General features: G+C 35.9%; 2 protein-coding genes across 3 annotated transcripts; one reads left to right on the top strand and one right to left on the bottom strand.

Moving 5' to 3' along the window:
- Window positions 1-838: 838 nt before the first annotated feature.
- LOC136816964 (uncharacterized) lies at window positions 839-8,210 on the bottom strand. 2 transcript variants are annotated; one of them, XM_067073307.1, is made up of 7 exons: window positions 8,088-8,210; window positions 7,198-7,350; window positions 6,702-6,842; window positions 4,449-4,639; window positions 3,467-3,730; window positions 2,029-2,518; window positions 839-1,869 (listed from the first exon to the last, which is right to left on the bottom strand). In XM_067073307.1, the coding sequence occupies exons 2-7, from the start codon at window positions 7,337-7,339 to the stop codon at window positions 983-985; spliced, it is 2,115 nt and encodes a 704-aa protein (XP_066929408.1). In that variant the 5' UTR covers window positions 7,340-7,350; window positions 8,088-8,210; the 3' UTR covers window positions 839-982. The 2 variants fall into 2 exon arrangements, with proteins under 2 accessions (XP_066929408.1, XP_066929409.1); XM_067073308.1 differs by lacking the exon at window positions 8,088-8,210 and adding an exon at window positions 7,982-8,014.
- A 1,796-nt stretch (window positions 8,211-10,006) lies between these two features.
- LOC136816982 (gamma-interferon-inducible lysosomal thiol reductase-like) lies at window positions 10,007-10,792 on the top strand. Its single transcript, XM_067073327.1, has one exon. The coding sequence runs from the start codon at window positions 10,007-10,009 to the stop codon at window positions 10,790-10,792; it is 786 nt and encodes a 261-aa protein (XP_066929428.1).
- The last annotated feature ends 7,483 nt before the right edge of the window (window positions 10,793-18,275 follow it).

Raw genomic sequence — 18,275 nt, 5'->3', positions numbered from 1 at the left:
TTCTGTGTATAATGTATGTTCATATTCGATTTGAAAACGACTATTGGGGTCGTAAATAGATATTTACTAGAAACTTCAGCCAAATTTTAACAAGCTTGAGCAAAATTTGACCCTTACCGTTCATCTCTTTTGAAATGAAGTGGTCAGTTTTTCCAAATAATTTTTACAAAATATTGTTTCACTCACTTGTTAGGACCCTATTGGTGCACCATTCATTCTCTATTAATCCTTCGGAAATTAAGCCCTGAAGGAGCCATGCTCGGCCATAATTTGTAACTAAAAAAAAATTAGATCTTAGATCCTTATGTTTATATATTTTTGTATCAGTTCCTTGTCTGAGCGACTTATATAACGGATTTTAGGGTGGAGAACACATCTATCTTAATTTTGTATCTCTTAATTGAATCAATTTTATATTGAGTGTACTGCTAATAATGATTATGACCTTGAATCGATTTTAAGCTGTGTGAGTATATTCACCTGGCAACCTTGTAAACTTTTCCGATTGGGTGTTAAGGGATATAGATCTTATTTTGATAATGAAACCATCAACAGTAAATTCTTTGACTTGAAACTGTCGCGCTTAACCATATTCTTAGTCCCTGCTCATCAATTCTTTCCTCAAAACGAAAATCTGAAAAACCGAATAGCAAATTTCTTATGTAAGGTATCTTTATTAAATTCTGGAAAATTAGACTGTTTCATGTAAATAACGAAATGATTCAATACACTCCATCTTGGAATAGGGTTTTCCGTTTTCTAGTTCAAATTTTCGCCGAGCTGCGACAATTGAAAAAAATGCTACGGCCGCATTGAATAATAAACAAACATATGTAACTTTAGTTTCAAATTCTAGCTCTTAGGATATGATTAGTCTTTCTCAAAAATAAGTTGATATATCCTTGAATATATCTCTTACATAGACAAATACTTTATGGCTAAATATATGGTATAAAGAAAAAGAAGTCACTTCTATCTCTTTCTAATCGGTAGATCTGATCAACAGCTTTGGATGTTCATCTCCACACAATGATTGACCACTACATTTGAGGTATTGGAGTTGCTTGGTGACTTTGTTCCATTTGATCTTTAAAGTGTGAGAATGTGATTCACGAATATCAGTCTCCACAACCATTGGTCGACCAGTTGCTACCAATTTATCGAATTGTGATTTGACCAAGCTGAAGTAATGCTCATGAGGTGTGACATTAGGATTTCTGGATGTCTGCAACATGTAGGTGAATTCGATTTCTTCAACACCTGATTTTGGATTGACTTTCATGAAATGGTAGGATGCGTTATGCATAAACATATCAGCAAGAGCATTCAGATTTTTCCAGACGGGAGTTCCATGTCCATGAATTGGTGAGATTGGGAAGCGTTGTCTGAGTTTACCAACCCCCTTGATTTCAGGGAACATGATTCGAGTACCAGATGGAGAAGCAACAACTCCATTTCCATCTCTGTCTAACATGCAGAAACCCTTCTTAGCTGTATCAGCGGGATCTTTTTCACCTTCACTACTGGCACTGAAGAATTCACTTGGTGTGATGTAGTAGAATCGATCACAAGCATGTTTCTTAGCTCTGGAATAATCAGCACACAATCCTGTTCCTTTTCGTGTATCATTGGTGTTTTCATAACCAGCGCAATTAGGGTTGTATTTGATACCATATGGATTCCATTTACTCAATGGTGTCATGTAGATAATTTCCAAGGGGATAGCATACGACCATTTCTCATTACGGTTTTCACAAATGAGTTTTCTTGTACCGTCCTTGTATTTGACTTTCCTGCAAGCTCTCATGTGTAGTCCACTGACTCTGCTTTGTGTTGTCTTGGCAGCAAACATGTAGGAATCAGCATAACCTAGACGGAAAAATCGCAATTAAAGATTGGTGAAAACTGATTGATTTTTTTATCACTCGAATGAATTTTTCTAATTTCAGAAGAGCTCATTATTATTTTTTTGCCCACTTCTCCATGTTAGTTTTCTCTTTTTTTCAAACAAAGGCATATTCCGAATACCTCTGTGGGATTGTTGTCTTCCCATTGCATCTTTGTTGGCCATCTTAAACCAGCGATGATATCTAGACACATCCAGAGGACCATTTCCATTAAAGTCCTGCACTTCAGCATCAAATCCTGCATCTTCGATTCTTCCACCATAGTTGTTCTTACCGGGAACCTCTTCCATGAGTTTATCAAGGAAATTGCGTGCCATATCCTTCTCACGGAACATTGCTTCGTCTGGGTTCAAGTCACGGTCTAATTCAAAACGTGCTGATCGTGATTTACTGTATTGTTCCCAGGACATTTTACGCTTCATTCGTGATGCAATATCTTCAGCTGGTTTGAATTTGGTCAATGGTACAGATTGGTTCAATGGATGACATAAGATTCGGTAGTTCCATTGTGCGAATACTGGAGTACTGTTCTCGAATCTCATAATGGTTGTTGGAAGGAAAGCCAAATTTTCTCCTAAACTTTTTGAACCAGTGTATGATGTGAATCGAACCTAGAAGTGAATGATGATCTCCTTTTCAATGGTAATGCTATATTCATTTTGCAGATATTTCCGAAGTCTTGATTAGGATATATATTTACGAAGACAGCCCTAAAGAATAATTTAGGACTTACCATTTTAGAGTTCATGCTAGTTGACACTACGTATTTGATAGCCCTTACAGAAGGCTCAATGAGTAGAATCCATATTTTATGTGGATAACCCCAGCATAATGTAGGACTTGTTCTTTTAGCAAAATACACGCTAGATCTCCTATGAACGGAACAGAGAAGGAGCAAGGATCGAATCGGAAGGCCATTGTTTATGGAGCAAACGCAGAGACCATTTGACCTCTCTCTCTCTCTCTCCTTGGTTACCAGTCAAGAACTAATCATATTGTCAACAAATTTATTCCAGTAGGCAAACTTCGTTAGATTTTTACATTCCTATTTGACAGCCCCGGTGGGGATGAAAATTTCTATCGAAATCCCAATAAGGATAGAAATGATATGTAGCATTTCTTCCATTGGGGCGGAGGTCCCACCGGGTTCCTGACACATAGATGTATCTTTGTTGTGATTGACTGAAAGACTGTCATACTTTCATTTTAGTCGGGAAATAAATGAAAAGTGATGCATGTTCATACGCTAACCGCGCCATCCCGCCTCTATATGGACATCCTTAGATTTATAAGGCCCGAAGGGCTAGATATCGTGCTTTTGCTGAAAAGAGTGTCGAGGTTAGGTAGGAAATCCCACCTAAGTCACGTGACATTACAATGTAATTTCAGCACTTGACCAATAAGAAGCTTTGCGGGTTTTCGAAAACAATAGGAGCAATATTTTTTGTGATATTCTTTTTTTTTTGCTTGGAAGAGCTTAAAGCCTTCCATCTAACCTTTCGGGCTTTATAAATATATGTGCACAGCCCGTTACAAGTTACGAAAAAGTTTTTTTTCACCTTTTCTTGCAAATCAAACCAAGAGTCAGCATCGATGGAATGTCGATCACTTTCAAATGGTTCATCAATGGAATCTCCTTGTTTGGTTGTCCATGCACCTTCCAAATAACACAACACTGGTTTGAAATATTTCCTATAATCACGTACAGTGTGGTCACTATCTCTCCATGCTTTGAACCATTCTCTCATTTCCTGGATTTGTGATTGGATATCAGGTTTCTGTAACACTTCTGGTGGAACATCAGGGAATTTGATTGGTTCAATCTAAGGAAGAAAAATAATCCAAGAACTACTGTAGTCATAATTCATATTCTTCGTAACAACACCTCCAATCCTAACCCCAGCCATATTATATTACACCAGTATTTCTCAACCGCTATCACAACGAGAATAAATTCTAGAATAATTTGATGAATGTCGAACAATGGTAATACGTAATAACGTGTGAAAATAATATTTTTTATATATGGGAATGGTTAATTAACGAGATTAGATACTACTTGTTCACTTGCACTTTTGAGGACGGTAGATTAACTGAAGCGATATAGAATAACCTGCAGTTCTGACCCGCAAAATCGAGGACGATAAAGGTACTGATTTACCGTCGTCCTCAGCTGGTCAGGATCTAGTCAAATTAGAACCTTACCGTTTCCGTCGCAGAAAATCACACATATTCATGATATGCACCATTGCAATGTCTTCTGACATCATATCATAGATCCAATAGCTGATTGGTTGTTAGTGACGTAAAAACAGTCAATATGTCTCTTCCAACCAATCAGCTGTTGGGTCCGTGGAAGACATTGCAATGGTGCATATCATGAATATAAGCTCGGTTGGCGTTTTGTAACCGATGTTAAGGTGAGACTAATCTTCATTTTAGATTTGAACTAATTCATTTGGCCACTACACTTTTGTGTTACAGTATTCGTTGGCTGGTAGGAGATCGAGAAACTTTATAAAGTTTTATGGGTTGACTTACTGCATGATAATCTCCTTTAGTGCTGTGAGGTTGATTCAAACGGAAATCGTTATGTCTTGTTCGGAACTCGACACCATTAAGGACGCCGATGAACTCTCCCATGCCGACTGTTCGGATGTTGTTTGAATGATCGTGAATGGAACAATACGATGATCCACTCTGTGTGTTGCCATAATAGTTCTTTAAGCCCCCTAAATGAATGAACATTTATTTTTTACTCTTTTGGATTGCTTTCAAAGGGGAGACTATCTGGTGTAAAAAAGCCTAAAGCCTTTTGATTACATTTAACGAAACATTTGGCCAATCTCTGACTAGAATCTGGACCTAAATTTTCCTATCATTGTTTTCTGTCATCTCAAATAATTTTGAATATTTCGTCAAATGTATTGACGGAACTCTTACCAGAGACTTTTCTGATGGATTTTATTTTCGTGAAACCTTTATTATTTACGCTTTCATTTTGTGAATTTTTGTTCGGCAATCTTTTATTTGAAAGAATTTATTTTATTCCGAATTTAAGGGTAGAAAAATGTAGTGGGTTGGTTTTGGAGTGCAACCTTTCCTTTGAATTTCAAATTGGGAGAAATCAATTTCTCACTAGGGCTGAACTGAAGGATAATTCTTGGTGTTTTTTTAGTAAAATATTTGTTAAAACTTTTGTCAAACATTTGGTTGATTTGTTTTGTTAAATTTTCAATCGACCAACTGTTTGTCATCAAACTTTTAGCTAGTGAATATTTTTATCGTCAAACTTTTAGTTAGAGAATTTTCGTTATCAAATTTTTGAGTCAAACATTTACAGTACCATAGTTGATTGAATTTTGTCGTCAAATTTCTAATTAGAAAGATTCTCTCGTTAAAGTTTTAGTTGAAGAATTTTGTTTGTAGTCATTGAATTTTTTGTTGATTGAATTTTTTGCCCTTTAAATTTCTAATTAGTCAAAATTTTAGTTGAAGAATGTAGTTGATTGAATTTTTGTCGTCAAATTTTTAGTTGATTAAATTTTGCCGTCAAAGTTTTAGTTGATTGAATTTTTTGTCGTCAATTTTTTAGTTGATTGAATTTTTGTCGTTAGATTTTTCGTTGATTAAATTTTGTCCTCAAATTTTTAGTTGATTGAATTTTTGTCGTCAGATTTTTAGTTGATTAAATTTTTGTCGTCAGATTTTTAGTTGATTGAATTTTTGCCTTCTGATTTTTAGCTTATTGAATTTTTTTTCGTCAGATTTTTAGTGGATTGAATTTTCGACGTCAAAGTTTTAGTTGATTGAATTTTTTATCGCCAAATTTTTAGTTGATTGATTTTTTGTCGTCAGATTTTTAGTTGATTAAATTTTGTCCTTAAATTTTTAGTTGATTGAATTTTTGTCGTCAGATTTTTAGTTGATTAAATTTTTGTCGTTAGATTTTTAGTTGATTGAATTTTTGACGTCAGATTTTTAGTTGATTGAATTTTCGACGTCAGATTTTTAGTTGATTGAATTTTTTGTCGTCAAATTTTTAGTTGATTGAATTTTTGTCGTCAGATTTTTAGTTGATTGAATTTTCGACGTCAAATTTCTAGTTGATTGAATTTTTTGTCGTCAAACTTTTTTAGTTGATTGAATTTTTGTCGTCAGATTTTTAGTTGATTGAATTTTCAACGTCAAATTTTTAGTTGATTGAATTTTTTGTCGTCAAACTTTTTTAGTTGATTGAATTTTCGACGTCAAAGTTTTAGTTGATTGAATTTTTTATCGTCAAATTTTTTTAGTTTAGAGAATTTCTTCTCATAAAACTTTCATTTAATAAGATTTTTGTCACCAAAGTTAATTTGATCTTTTCGACAATTCTAATTTCATACAATATCTGACAAGTTAAAAAGAATCCGATATGAAGTATTTTTCCATTTAAAATTAAACACTTGTAGTTCACAGACCCGATAGGATCCCCAAACCAGTAAAAGAATTGACCAAAAAACCACCATCCCGATGAAAAGAAAACATTTCAACCTCACTAAGAAATTTAATTTCATGCCTAATCAAAAGTGAAAATGAAAAAATGAGAACGCTGACTCTAAAACCATTACAATTTGCATTTTATATTCCATTTAGAATTTTCATGGAAATTTTTATGTTCGCTTAAAACAAGAAACATTGAAGAAGGAAAAAGTCTCCTATATTTCTTATTTAAAAGTTTAGTGGGGGTACTGAGGCAAGGCGAAAAACCTGTTTGACAAAATTTTGAGAAAGAGTTGTTAAATTCAATGTTACCTTTCGAAGTTCTGATTTGTTTAATACCAGAGAATCCTTCATTTCTGATCTTTTCTTCAGTGAAAAATTGTTGCAACATCAATTGTCTGGAAATTTGGTTCAATTGACCTCTCAATGTTTTAACCTCTTTCATCAAGTAATCTAAACGTAAAGTAATTTCAAATAAAGAGTGCATGTAGCCTCTTTCAATAAGCTGGAAACACAATAAAGAAAGCCCTTTGAGAAGATACTGTATATAATTTTTAAAGACGTGCCAGTCGAACGGGTTAATGATTATTGCCTGACGTTTAATAGAACATGTGAAGATAGCTGTGCGTTTGTGCAAGAATCAGAGGTAGGGTTGGCTCGTTTAATGTATAATCTTCCGTTGTCTTAAACACCCTAGAGTAAAGTAAATCCATATATCGTGCAAAGCCCTTTGAAAGGTATCTTTGATTAAAAAGACTCAAAAACCTTACACTACAGAGATATATAAAAAAATAATTAAAAAGCTGACCAACTGTTTCATTCTTGCCCATCGGAGGTTCAGTAGGAGCTGGCGTTTTTCTCTTTCTTCTAGTCCTTTTTGGTCGAGGGGTAGCTTGACATTGTGCCAGGGCAAAGCACGCCACCACCACTAATATTACACTCGAACGCATATTTGCTTCTCCTTAAAAGAGAGTTAAAGGGACAATCAGATGGTTTGAGATCTTTTACCTGTAGATTTCTTATCCCTGATTCTGAGCGAAGCCTCCAAATCCTTTTGCGTAAGTCTTTTCCAAAGTCGAGGTATGATAATACACCTTTCGACCGTAGCCGCCGATTACCACGTGGGCATGTTCAATTTAAAAAAAGAGTTAAGCAAAAAATATTTTGAGGTTTTGCTCAGAACCATTGAAGGAATCTACAGGCAAAAAATCTGAAACCATCTGATTATCCCAATGAAACAAACGATAGTTTCAAAATCGAGGACCCTTTCCTCCGTTTCTGCCCCAGTATTATCTACATAAGGAAATACACCTTTTTGACCGTAGCCTCAAATTGCCGCGTGGGTATTTTTTGTCCGCTTTATCCCACTAAAAACGTCCAAGTCCTTTTTTCGGACTTAGACAATAGAAAAATGTGTCAAATAAGGATTGGATCGAGTTTGGTGGGATAATTAGATAAATAAGTGGCATGCGCCTGACCCCGCGACTACGGTCGTAAAGGTGTATAGATTTTCGGAATCCAAAAATTGATGTTTCAGGCAAGAGATAAAACAGGCGTTTACAAATTTCTTTAAAATGATAAAAAAACCTTACCCGTTCAAATGATAAAAAAACCCTTACCCGTTCAAATGATAAAAAAACCCTTACCCGTTCAAATGATAAAAAAACCCTTACCCGTTCAAATGATAAAAAACCTTACCCGTTCAAATGATCAGATCTGCTGAACGATGTGAACTGAATTTGAAATACGAAATATCAGTATTTGAATAGTTTCCATCTGCAACCTACTTTGGTCCCAGGCCTTTCCATATTGAGCAATAATAATTATCATGGCCGTAGTTCACCTTTCCATAATTTAGATTCCAGACCTCTGAAACAATCTTTCAAATCTTTTTTAAACATGGGGAGAAATTTTTTTTTAAAGTTGAATATTAAATTTATCAATGTTTGTACACATGCACCATCTGTAAAAATTCTCGTTAAAGCAATAAAATTAGTTGCCAAAAGTTTTAATTAATTCCTCAACAAGTGTAGCACTTAGATAATAAGACCTGTGTAAAGACCTGTCTCCAATTTCTTCCAAATTCTACTCACTAGCCTACGACCCTAACATTTGAATGGCCAAGACAGAAAAAGCTACAAAAAAGTACTTTCCTGTGAATGGATAGGAAAATCCTTTGAGATTTCCACAGCCCACACAAGACTAAGAGTTTCAAATCCCATTAATTAAAAACGTATAACTATTCACTTACTGGCATTTATTTCCTCCATTGTCTCACAGACCCGGTGGGATTTTATAAGCCAGTGGGGCTAAAAATAACAGACCAAAACTTGATGGGGGTTTTTCCCATGTTTTTTATGGCTGGGGGTTTAAATTCCATTGTTTTCTAGCCAGCAAAGTGGGGATGGAAAGAATAGCACAATATTTTGGAGTGTGGATTTGCTTATCTGATTATTTTCTGCGGGGACAAAAGATAGAGTATAGTTTTTCACTGGGGACGATATTTTGGTCAATTTTCGTAGTAGAAAGGGTTCCCAATGGGTCTGTGAGAAGGGGGTGTTTTTATCCTCTCTGGCCAGAAAACTTTCTCATCGGATCACTGGCACAGGGGTTTCAAATCTATATCTTGCTTGTGTTTTGAAATTCAATTCTTAACCGCTAGATAGTTTTGCCTTTAAGTCAATATCATTTCAATTTCAACATTTTTCTCATTTGCGACTGTATATTGAAACAGCTAAAGGTATATTTCGATGAACGATATTTCTTTTTATGGTATACCAGACGTTGATAAATATTAATTGAGGGAAGGAGATGATTTTACTTGTAAGAAAAGGTTTAAGATATATGCGAATGATTTTAAAGTTATGTCAATTCACATAATATACCTTAAAAGATAAGTTGAAATGGAGTTAAATGTCAAGGCTACACTGATAAGTTTTCATGTGTCTGCGATAAAATTATTACATTATTTTCAGCTGGAAATCTTTAGCTGCCTTGAAAAAGTATGTGATGTCTTTGTTTTGCAAACAGGTTGGATATATACACCTTTTCTGCCAATTACTGCGTGGGTATTTTTTTGTCCGCTTTATCCCATTTTTACTTTTTTCGCACCTCTAGACAATAGAAAAAGGTGTCAAAAAGGTTTTGATCGAGTTTAGGGTATAATTAAATGATTAAGTGGCACGCGCCTGACCGCGCGACTATGGTCGAAAAGGTGTATTCGTTGAACAATTTTCTTCGGGAAAAAAGCCATGAAATTTTGGGATTTTTGAAAGTAATACGTATGCCTCTTATTATCAATAAGGAGTTTTTAGCTTTAGAACACACGCTTTAATTTCATTTTTATTGAAATACTGTGTATATAACTCTCTCATGTGCCTGTCAGAGTTTATTTTGTAACATCTGAAACATAAACATGCAAAGACCTGTTTCAGACGAACAATCAATCAAACTTAAATCACATGGAAACATGTATGTATTTTAACTTGTAATCAATATATCATTGATATCTCAAGTTACTTTTGTATATAACTCGAAAACTTAAAATTTTCTATGGCATCTATCTGTTTCCTGACTAAGAAATCTGAGGCAAGGAGTGAGGAAGGTGTGAAAAAAAGATGATTTCGGTTGCTGTTAAAATTTTCTGTCTTGTTGCCGTAGCATGTGCTCTTCCAAGACATCATGAATCCAATCCTTGCAGTCAAGGAGCTGAGTACTGGTGTCAAAATGAGAAGACAGCTGCAGAATGCGGTGTCTTGGAATTTTGTAAATTAACACATTCTAATGAAATGGCTGCCACAGATGCGAAACCAATTCAAATCGATTTATACTATGAAGCTTTCTGTGGAGGATGTCGAAAGTTCATATTGGAGCAGTTATACCCGACCTACCAAAAACTGTATACGACAGGAATCTTCAAAATCAATTTATACCCATATGGAAACGCACATGAAAGTCAGAAAGGTGATAAATGGGTGTTCGATTGCCAGCATGGAGAAGAAGAATGCCAGATGAACTTGATCGAGACATGCGCATTGCATTTATTAAGCCATCCTGATCAATTCATGCCTTATATCAATTGCGTTGAAAATAAACCATCCATTGCCAACGCTCAAAAATGTGCTCACGACCTCAAAGTAGACTGGGAGCCAATCTCTAAATGCTTCAATGGTAGTGAAGGTAACTTCTTGGAGCATCAAGTTGCCCAAAAAACGGAAGCTTTGGTACCAAAACACACCTATGTTCCTTGGATAGTAGCAGATGGTCACCATGATGAAACAATGCAAGTCTACATTCAAACAGGGCTTCAATATTGGCTTTGTGAGCATTACAAAGGTACCAAACCCAAAGAATGTGACCAAGCTATGAAAAATGAAAAGATATGCTATAAGGACAGAGTTTAGTATCGTTATTATTGTCATACCTATAGGATCTTTGTAGATTTTTCAGTTTTAGTGTTTTATAATTTTATTTCTTTTGTATAAATTAACTGCATTAAATCAATCTTTATTTCTTCTCTTTGATTAATGGTAAATTGTAATTTTCTTATTCATTTTTTAAACTTACCGCTCAAAGAAATGAAATCCGTCGTCAAAAATACAGCGCATATTTGAAAGCTTCACTTTTCCTTACCTGAGAAATATTATCACTTCTAGCCCTTCGGGCTTATACGTCATTGGCCGTACTCCCTGCCTTATATGGGTATAAGGCAACTAAACGCTAGGATTGCCGATGTAAGATAAACGCCATGTACATACAGCTAGGTAAACGATGCTATCGTCCGTTTAGAGGGCGTCTAAAGTCAGGGCGTCAGGGTGGTTTACGGGAAAATTATAGTGGTAGAGTTTACTCCACTGTTTACTCCGCACCGAACTGAACTTCGTTTTCAAATTCATCCCGCCTCCTGAATTATTCCCTTTTTTAGTGATAAAAACAGCTAGGTGGTGCTATAATTTCCGTACGTTTATCGGATGGTTGGCAAACGATATCATCCACCAGGATGCATGGTCTCTTACTTTCCGCCTATGTTGTACTTTCCTATCTTCTATCCTGATTATCTGACTTTCTCAAGTGTTTCTTACTGTTTTCTAAGTATTTTTCGAACCACAATATAAGCTTTTTTTTGTAAAATGAGCGAACCATGATTTAGTATTATCATGGAGGTATAAAGAAACAGGAGAAGTATGCTATTGTAACCATGCTCGCCCTACGATTAAAAATATTACGAGGTATGCATGCTCATAATCTCATATATCGTGCATTTTTAATGAGCTCTTTTGTTTATAGGTAAAATCTTATTGGCTAACTTAAGTGTTGGAAATAAGATGAGACGAGATTCATTGTTTCTGACATTGGTGTAAGAAAATATTTGGATTAAAAAAGGACCTGTAAACTTTGCAATCCTTCGTCAAATGACAAGATTTTTCGATCAACATTTTCTTCAAGGTGAACTCTATTGCTTAATACTTTCCTCCAAAATTCTCCAGCGACTTTTTGTCTACAAATTGGGTCTGAAATTGTGTGTGCTTATAAAGAACTTTTCATTTTCTGGCTTGAGAAAATATCTTTTCAAAACAAAATTTAATGGATGACAAAATTGAACGCAAACTTATTTCGTGGAGCTAAATTTTATTTTATTCTCGTATATTAGAAGGCTGGAAATCTTCGATGCTGATAGTAAGAATGTTCAGAGCAAACTTGAGTCCTACTAAAAAGTCGTATTTCATCGGGCGAGCCTAGAATTTCTTTTGATTTATCACATAAAAGAAATCAAAAGACTTTAACGACCAATTACCGACAAATTCATCTCCTGTCTTTCTTTATACCTCTATGGTATTATGGGGCTTTTGATTTCCCCCGATAGCCACATCCCCCGATAGTTCGCTTTTCATTGGTGTATGATGAGCATCAAGAATGTTGTCAAAAGTGTTGCTAAAAGATGCAAAATCTGGGAAATCGCTATCGAGACTGTGTGAAAGATCTGACCGGAAATACGCTTCATCAAATTTTCTAAAAGATCTATTTTCTATAATATTTGGAGAAGCTTTTTTAAAACTAGCTTTGAATATACTGTAAATCAAATGATGGTAGTCACTGATCCCTGTTTCAAAAGATTCAGTTTTCTTAAAGCAAAAAGGACGATTTTTTAGAATCAAATTAATGCATCTACAATTTTCAGAAGTAGGGTAGTGGTAGGGTAGTGATCGACGAATGAACCCAGGAGATTAATCTTCTTGCTGAAATCACAGCTACCTATTTAGAAGCAGCCTACTCAGCCTACGTGAGCAGCTACCAACACAAGTAAACGTACTTACTACTCACCATCCTAACGATCAGTGACAATATGAAAAGAGTTGACGAAGTCGTGCGGCACCGACTGATTAATAATGCTTTCCTTATCTCCACATCTCGGTGGCATGGGACTGAAAATCTACGCCGAAGAATCACAGAGACTCGGTGAGTGATGCAACCTTGGCAGTTCAGAATCAAATTCTTCAAACCAATGTTGTTGCACCCGAAGCGAAATCCGCGACGTCACCAAGAAATGTTACGAGTTACGAACAATGGAGACGCTCAATCAAAAAGGTGTTTCAAATTGGCTGACATCCATCCCATCGAAGGAACAAAAGGTTTTGACACCAAATATGGGTTTTGGGATGCTATCAGGATATAATACAACCAGCCTCTCGACCGACTCCCATCGACTTGCGCATGTGGATCATCGTTCGATCTAGCACACGCGCTCTCGTGCAAGAAGTGAGAATATTGTATGTCGCTGAGACACAATGAAATCAGAGACATTGCATCCAAACTGCTGGGCGTAGATATAAGAACTGAGCCCTTATTTAACGAACTTAATATAACGAAGATGTACCAAGACATACAAATGTCTCATGCGAGGGGAGACTGAATATAGGCGCTCTCAATTTTTGGACTGCTGGCCAAAGAGCATTTTTTAATGTGAGGATTTTCAACCCGTTCGCTCGAAGGTACAGCAATTCAAAAATTGAGAACTGCTTATCATCCAATGAACGCGAAAAGAAGAGACACTATTGTGAACATATTTTACAAGCTGACAATGGGACTTTTTCCCCGCCTGTTTTTGCAGCAAATGGAGCAATGGGACTTGAATGCACGTATTATTTTACGAGCGTCTGGCTGAAATGATAGCAGACAAGAGACGCATAAAACTTTTTCAAAAGTTACTAATAGCATACATTGTCATTGTCAGAACTGTCATATGCTTCTTAATCCGTGGATCGAGAGGTAGAGTACGACTTCCTCAAGATGAAATTTAAATAATGTTTCTATTGTCTTACATTACAACAGAAATTTATTTCTTTTTTCTTTTTAAATAATTCTAGAACATTTAAATTCAAAAGATTCATGCTGGGACATTCTCCGGTACTAGTATATTTTTATATATTTTAATACCAACTTGTGTGTAATTTCTGTAGTATATCATAATGCAATGTTAGGGTTTTAGCTCGAGAGTCACAATATAAGGCTGAAGGTTTTCTTAAGGGCACCTGCATTGAGTTTAAAGCCTCGAAGGGGCTAGAGTAGAAAACATTTGAATTGGAAATGAAGTTACTTAATTTCCCAAGTAAAACGCTCGCGCGTGGTTTTTACACAAACCGACATCACAGAGTGATATCAAGGATGACAACGTCTTTTCTTTCGTTGGTATACACCGTCTCATGACGTGGATTGCACACTCCCTTCCGGAACTTCGTCCGCACATTTGCGAGAATTCGGCCATCGCAACTTTCCCCATGATTTGGTTCTGAGCCCAGGGTTCTTGTTGAGAGGCAAGACGTGAAGCCAGACAAGTTTGATCAGACAGGGCATTATCTAGCGCGCACCATATAGTTAAAGCAATAAAAAGCTGATAATGCGCAGGTTGATCGATGGAGAGATGGAGCATATCTTTCTGATGAGTGCCGCAACTGATTTTCTGAGGTCTGTACCCGTGTTTTCGTAGTCTTTGGGTATACGAGAATTCGCTCCCATCCGTCTACATCCAAGCACGATGGTCCGAAACCACCCCGAGTGAATGTGAACTTTGCAGCTTCGTACACCATCTTGTCGTCAATAACGTCAAAATATTATGTTTTCGACCAGCCTTACGGACGTAAAGGGGGCGTACGGTATTTTGGAATTGCGGAAATCAACCCTTTTTTCTTCGGAATTTCGGAAATTGGCCAAAATTGCCTCGGTATTTCGGAGTTCTGAAATTGTTTTGGTCGAGGGGCAAATCACTCGAAAAATGGTGTACGAGATTTATGATTTATTTTTGATTTATAATTCATTTTTGATTTATTTTTGATTTATGATTTATTTTTGATTTACTTTTGATTTATGATTTATTTCTGATTTATTTTTGATTTATGATTTATTTATGATTTATTTATGATTTATTTTTGATTTATTTTTGATTTATAAAATTGTGTACGAGATTTATTTTAGTGATTTGCCCCTCGGTTTTGGTATCGCAAATCCATGAATTTTTGTTTTTACCCCCCTTTTTCGGGAATTCTTACATGGAAAATCAAATTTGATGAAAAATTTGTCAAAACGAGGAAAAATACCCCAAAAATTGGGGATGAGCTGGATTTTTTACAAGATACTTCACCAATTGGTCATTTAAAGTGATAGAGATGACGCGTTTTTTAGAAAAAGTAATAAGACTCTTTTATTACATCTTAACGACCAACCAAATCAAATAAGAGCTTGTAAAAACTCCAGCTTGTCCCAAAAATTGGTATCGGAATTGCAAGTATTTTTTTACGGAATTTTGGAAATTTTGGCAAAATTATTCGGTATTTCGGAAATCGCAAACCCCGTACGCCCCCCCCACTGGTAGGATTCCACCTTCCATATTGTTCGACAGAAGCTTGATAGCTGTTTTTAAGTTTAACTTTTGATACGTGCTCGCAAAATTTTTGAGAAATGACGTTGGATGTTCTTCTTTCTATTAACTTTTGGTAGTCTGTTTTGAAGGGTCTCTGCTTCTCGAAACAGCTGGTCAAATTCGCCGTTCTGCCAGAGTTTGAGCTTTCGATTCAGTGCGTCGACATGATACTTGCTCTTGGAGTTCTTGGCCAGTTTTTGCAATAAAAGCGCTGGCATGATATTCGGATATTTGCAGTGTACATCACACACTCTCTGATCGGAGTGTCGGCTAACCATTTGCTGATCATCAATCGGGTAGTTTCTTCGGTGTAGTCTTTCCCGGTCTTTCTCGACTCGGCAGCACAAAGATGTTTTTTATCCAGTACACTGTCTTTTTTTAACATTGTTTCAGTTCGTGAGTAGCTTGGTCACCGTCGAGTTGGCCCCACATGGATTGATGTTGTACCACGGGTTCTAGAGGTGGATCCGGTGGTCGGGCGGAGAGATATATGTTGGGGGATTCTGAGACACGCGCACGCGAACGCACACAAATGCAGAGATAGGGAACAGAGCGACCTGCAATCATGGACGAAAATTGTGAGACAACCCTCCTTCCCCCCCTTCCCCCCAGTGGCAATGTTGAATGGCATTGGAAAAGTTGGTGGGAAGGTCGTTCGCACTAAAGATTGCCACTGGGGGGAAGGGGGGACCATTACATGGTTTTTCCAGAGCATTTTCCAGTGTTTTTCTCAAACATTAAAGCCCAAATTATCGCTTTAAATGAGGTGTTTTTGAGGTCAAGATTTTAGGTTGAAAATTAAAATTATCGTAAAATTACCGCTTTAAATGAGGTGTTTTCGTGTTTTTGAGGTCAAGATTTTAGGTTGAAAATGGGGAAATTTTTGAGAATGAAAAATAAAAGTGGTCAAAATTAGAAATCGCCCGCGCGACCCAAAATGATCCGCGCGATTTGAAAAAATGCTGAGTCATCAAAAAAAGTTGTCGAAAATTTGAAAGGAATGAAATTTCAAATTTTGTTGAATATTTTGATGATTTGAAAATTTGTAAAGTGGTCAAAAAAATATATATAATAAAATGGCTTGTACAGAATGTGGATGTGAAATTCCTGCTTATCGTAAGGATGTTGATAAGATTTGTGAATATCAAGGTGAGATTAATGAATTGTATAAAAAGAGTCCTATTCAAAGAGCTGAAATAAGGAGATTAAAAATACAGCGTGATGAATTATTATCGCAAATTACGTATATGCTCGAAGAGATAGAATATTGGACAAGAAAATACTTGTTTAATCATCGAGGTCTTCTTCCAATTGATTGGCGTACTGGAATACGTAAAAAGGGTGAAGAGAATACAGAAGCGCTAGATTGGTGGAAATCTAATGATGAAGATTAAAAAAAGTGCAAGTTGGACTCAAAAAAACATATAATAAATGTATAAGTTTGGTCAAATTGAAATTTTAAGTAAAGAATTTAACAACGGATACAAAGTGATAGAAAATGTTGATTTAGAAAAGATTCGATTAACTGAAGGAATCACCGTTAACAAGCACGACACTAGATATACGATTGGCTATGAAGCAGAACAAGGCAAAATTATGCCGCTTTATATGAAGACTCCGAAAGATTGTGTCTCTTCAGGAGCTTCTCAATATAACGAGAATTCACCGTGGAAAATGGGGTTTAATGTAATCGAAGATGAAGTTTGGACTGGACAGTACGAAGCTATTTCAAAGAAGATTGAAGAGCTTTTAGGTCAAAAATTAGAGGGCGAATTGTTGAATAATGGTAAGTATATTAATCCAAAGTTGATCACTTGGGATGGTGATATTAGAACGAAATTTAAAGGTTTTTGGGGTAAGCCAGAAACTATTGGATCTTGTTTTGCGACTGGAATTTTGAAGATAGGTAGCGTGTATCGAAAAGGATCGGATTATCACTTGCAGGTCTTTTTGAAGGAATGTAAATTTAAGAAAAGAGACAGCACTTTTAGGAGTCAATTAAGTGATGATGATTAAGAGGATTGTAGTTATGACACAGTTCGCTGAGTTGAAAGTGTATTTGTGAAAAGTAGATTTTCACAAATCGTTTTTTGGAATCAAAAAATAAAGATGAAGAATAACATATTTCTGTATACTAATAAATGAGTGATTTATTTAGATTTATTTTGGATAATATTAAGTTGGTTGCACCGATATTGATTGTAGACATGTGGTTTAAACAAGTAGAGGTTAACTACCGGTTGGATGAAATTCAAGAATCAGTGAACGAGTTAAACGAAGATGAAGATGATGATGAGAGTCAATTGAGTGATAAAGATGAATAAATTTGTAAGAAATTGTATTTCTTACAAATCACTATATTTAGGAGGAGGTTCAAAGTTTACGTGGCATTGGCAGTTGGGATAGCGAAAGAACCGGCGATTTTTGATAAAAAAGCTTGTTCGCCTTCTTTTCGACCTTGAGCTAAAAGGACTTCTCGTTGTTCTGTGGTGATAGTATCGACTTTTTTTTTGGATTTAGTTCGAATTTGTTCTTTTATGACGCGATAGTGATTGATTTCTTTGAGAATGAAATTATATTCATCGTGAGAAATTTTAGTATCTTCGATGGCTTTTGAAATGAGTTCGGAAATAGAGTCTAGTTTTGATTCAGCCAAAGTTTTGATTTTATCGTGTTTTTTAGCTTTGGATTCAAAAATTTTTTGAGTTTTGTGTATGATTCCAGAACCTAAACCGAGTAAAAGTCCTATTGAAGCGAGGACGATGCTAATAGGAGCTCCAACACCGGTTGTAAGTGTGACAATAGATGCGCTTTCTAAGGCAGTAATAGCAGTAATTATTGAAGTGTCACTGATTGTCGAAGCTGTTGATTTACGTTTGAAATCTTTTGCGAGTTTGTCCCTTGTTTTTATTTCTTCTCTCAAGAATTGTTCAGCCTCTTCGATTTTTTTGAGGCGATAGTTTTGACTTGTA

The sequence above is a fragment of the Clytia hemisphaerica genome, unplaced genomic scaffold (genome assembly GCF_902728285.1).
Source record: "Clytia hemisphaerica strain Z4C2 unplaced genomic scaffold, Clytia hemisphaerica genome assembly, whole genome shotgun sequence".
Lineage (NCBI taxonomy): Eukaryota > Metazoa > Cnidaria > Hydrozoa > Leptothecata > Clytiidae > Clytia > Clytia hemisphaerica.
Note: the sequence above shows the minus strand (reverse complement) of the source record. Positions and strands in the feature narration are given on the sequence as shown.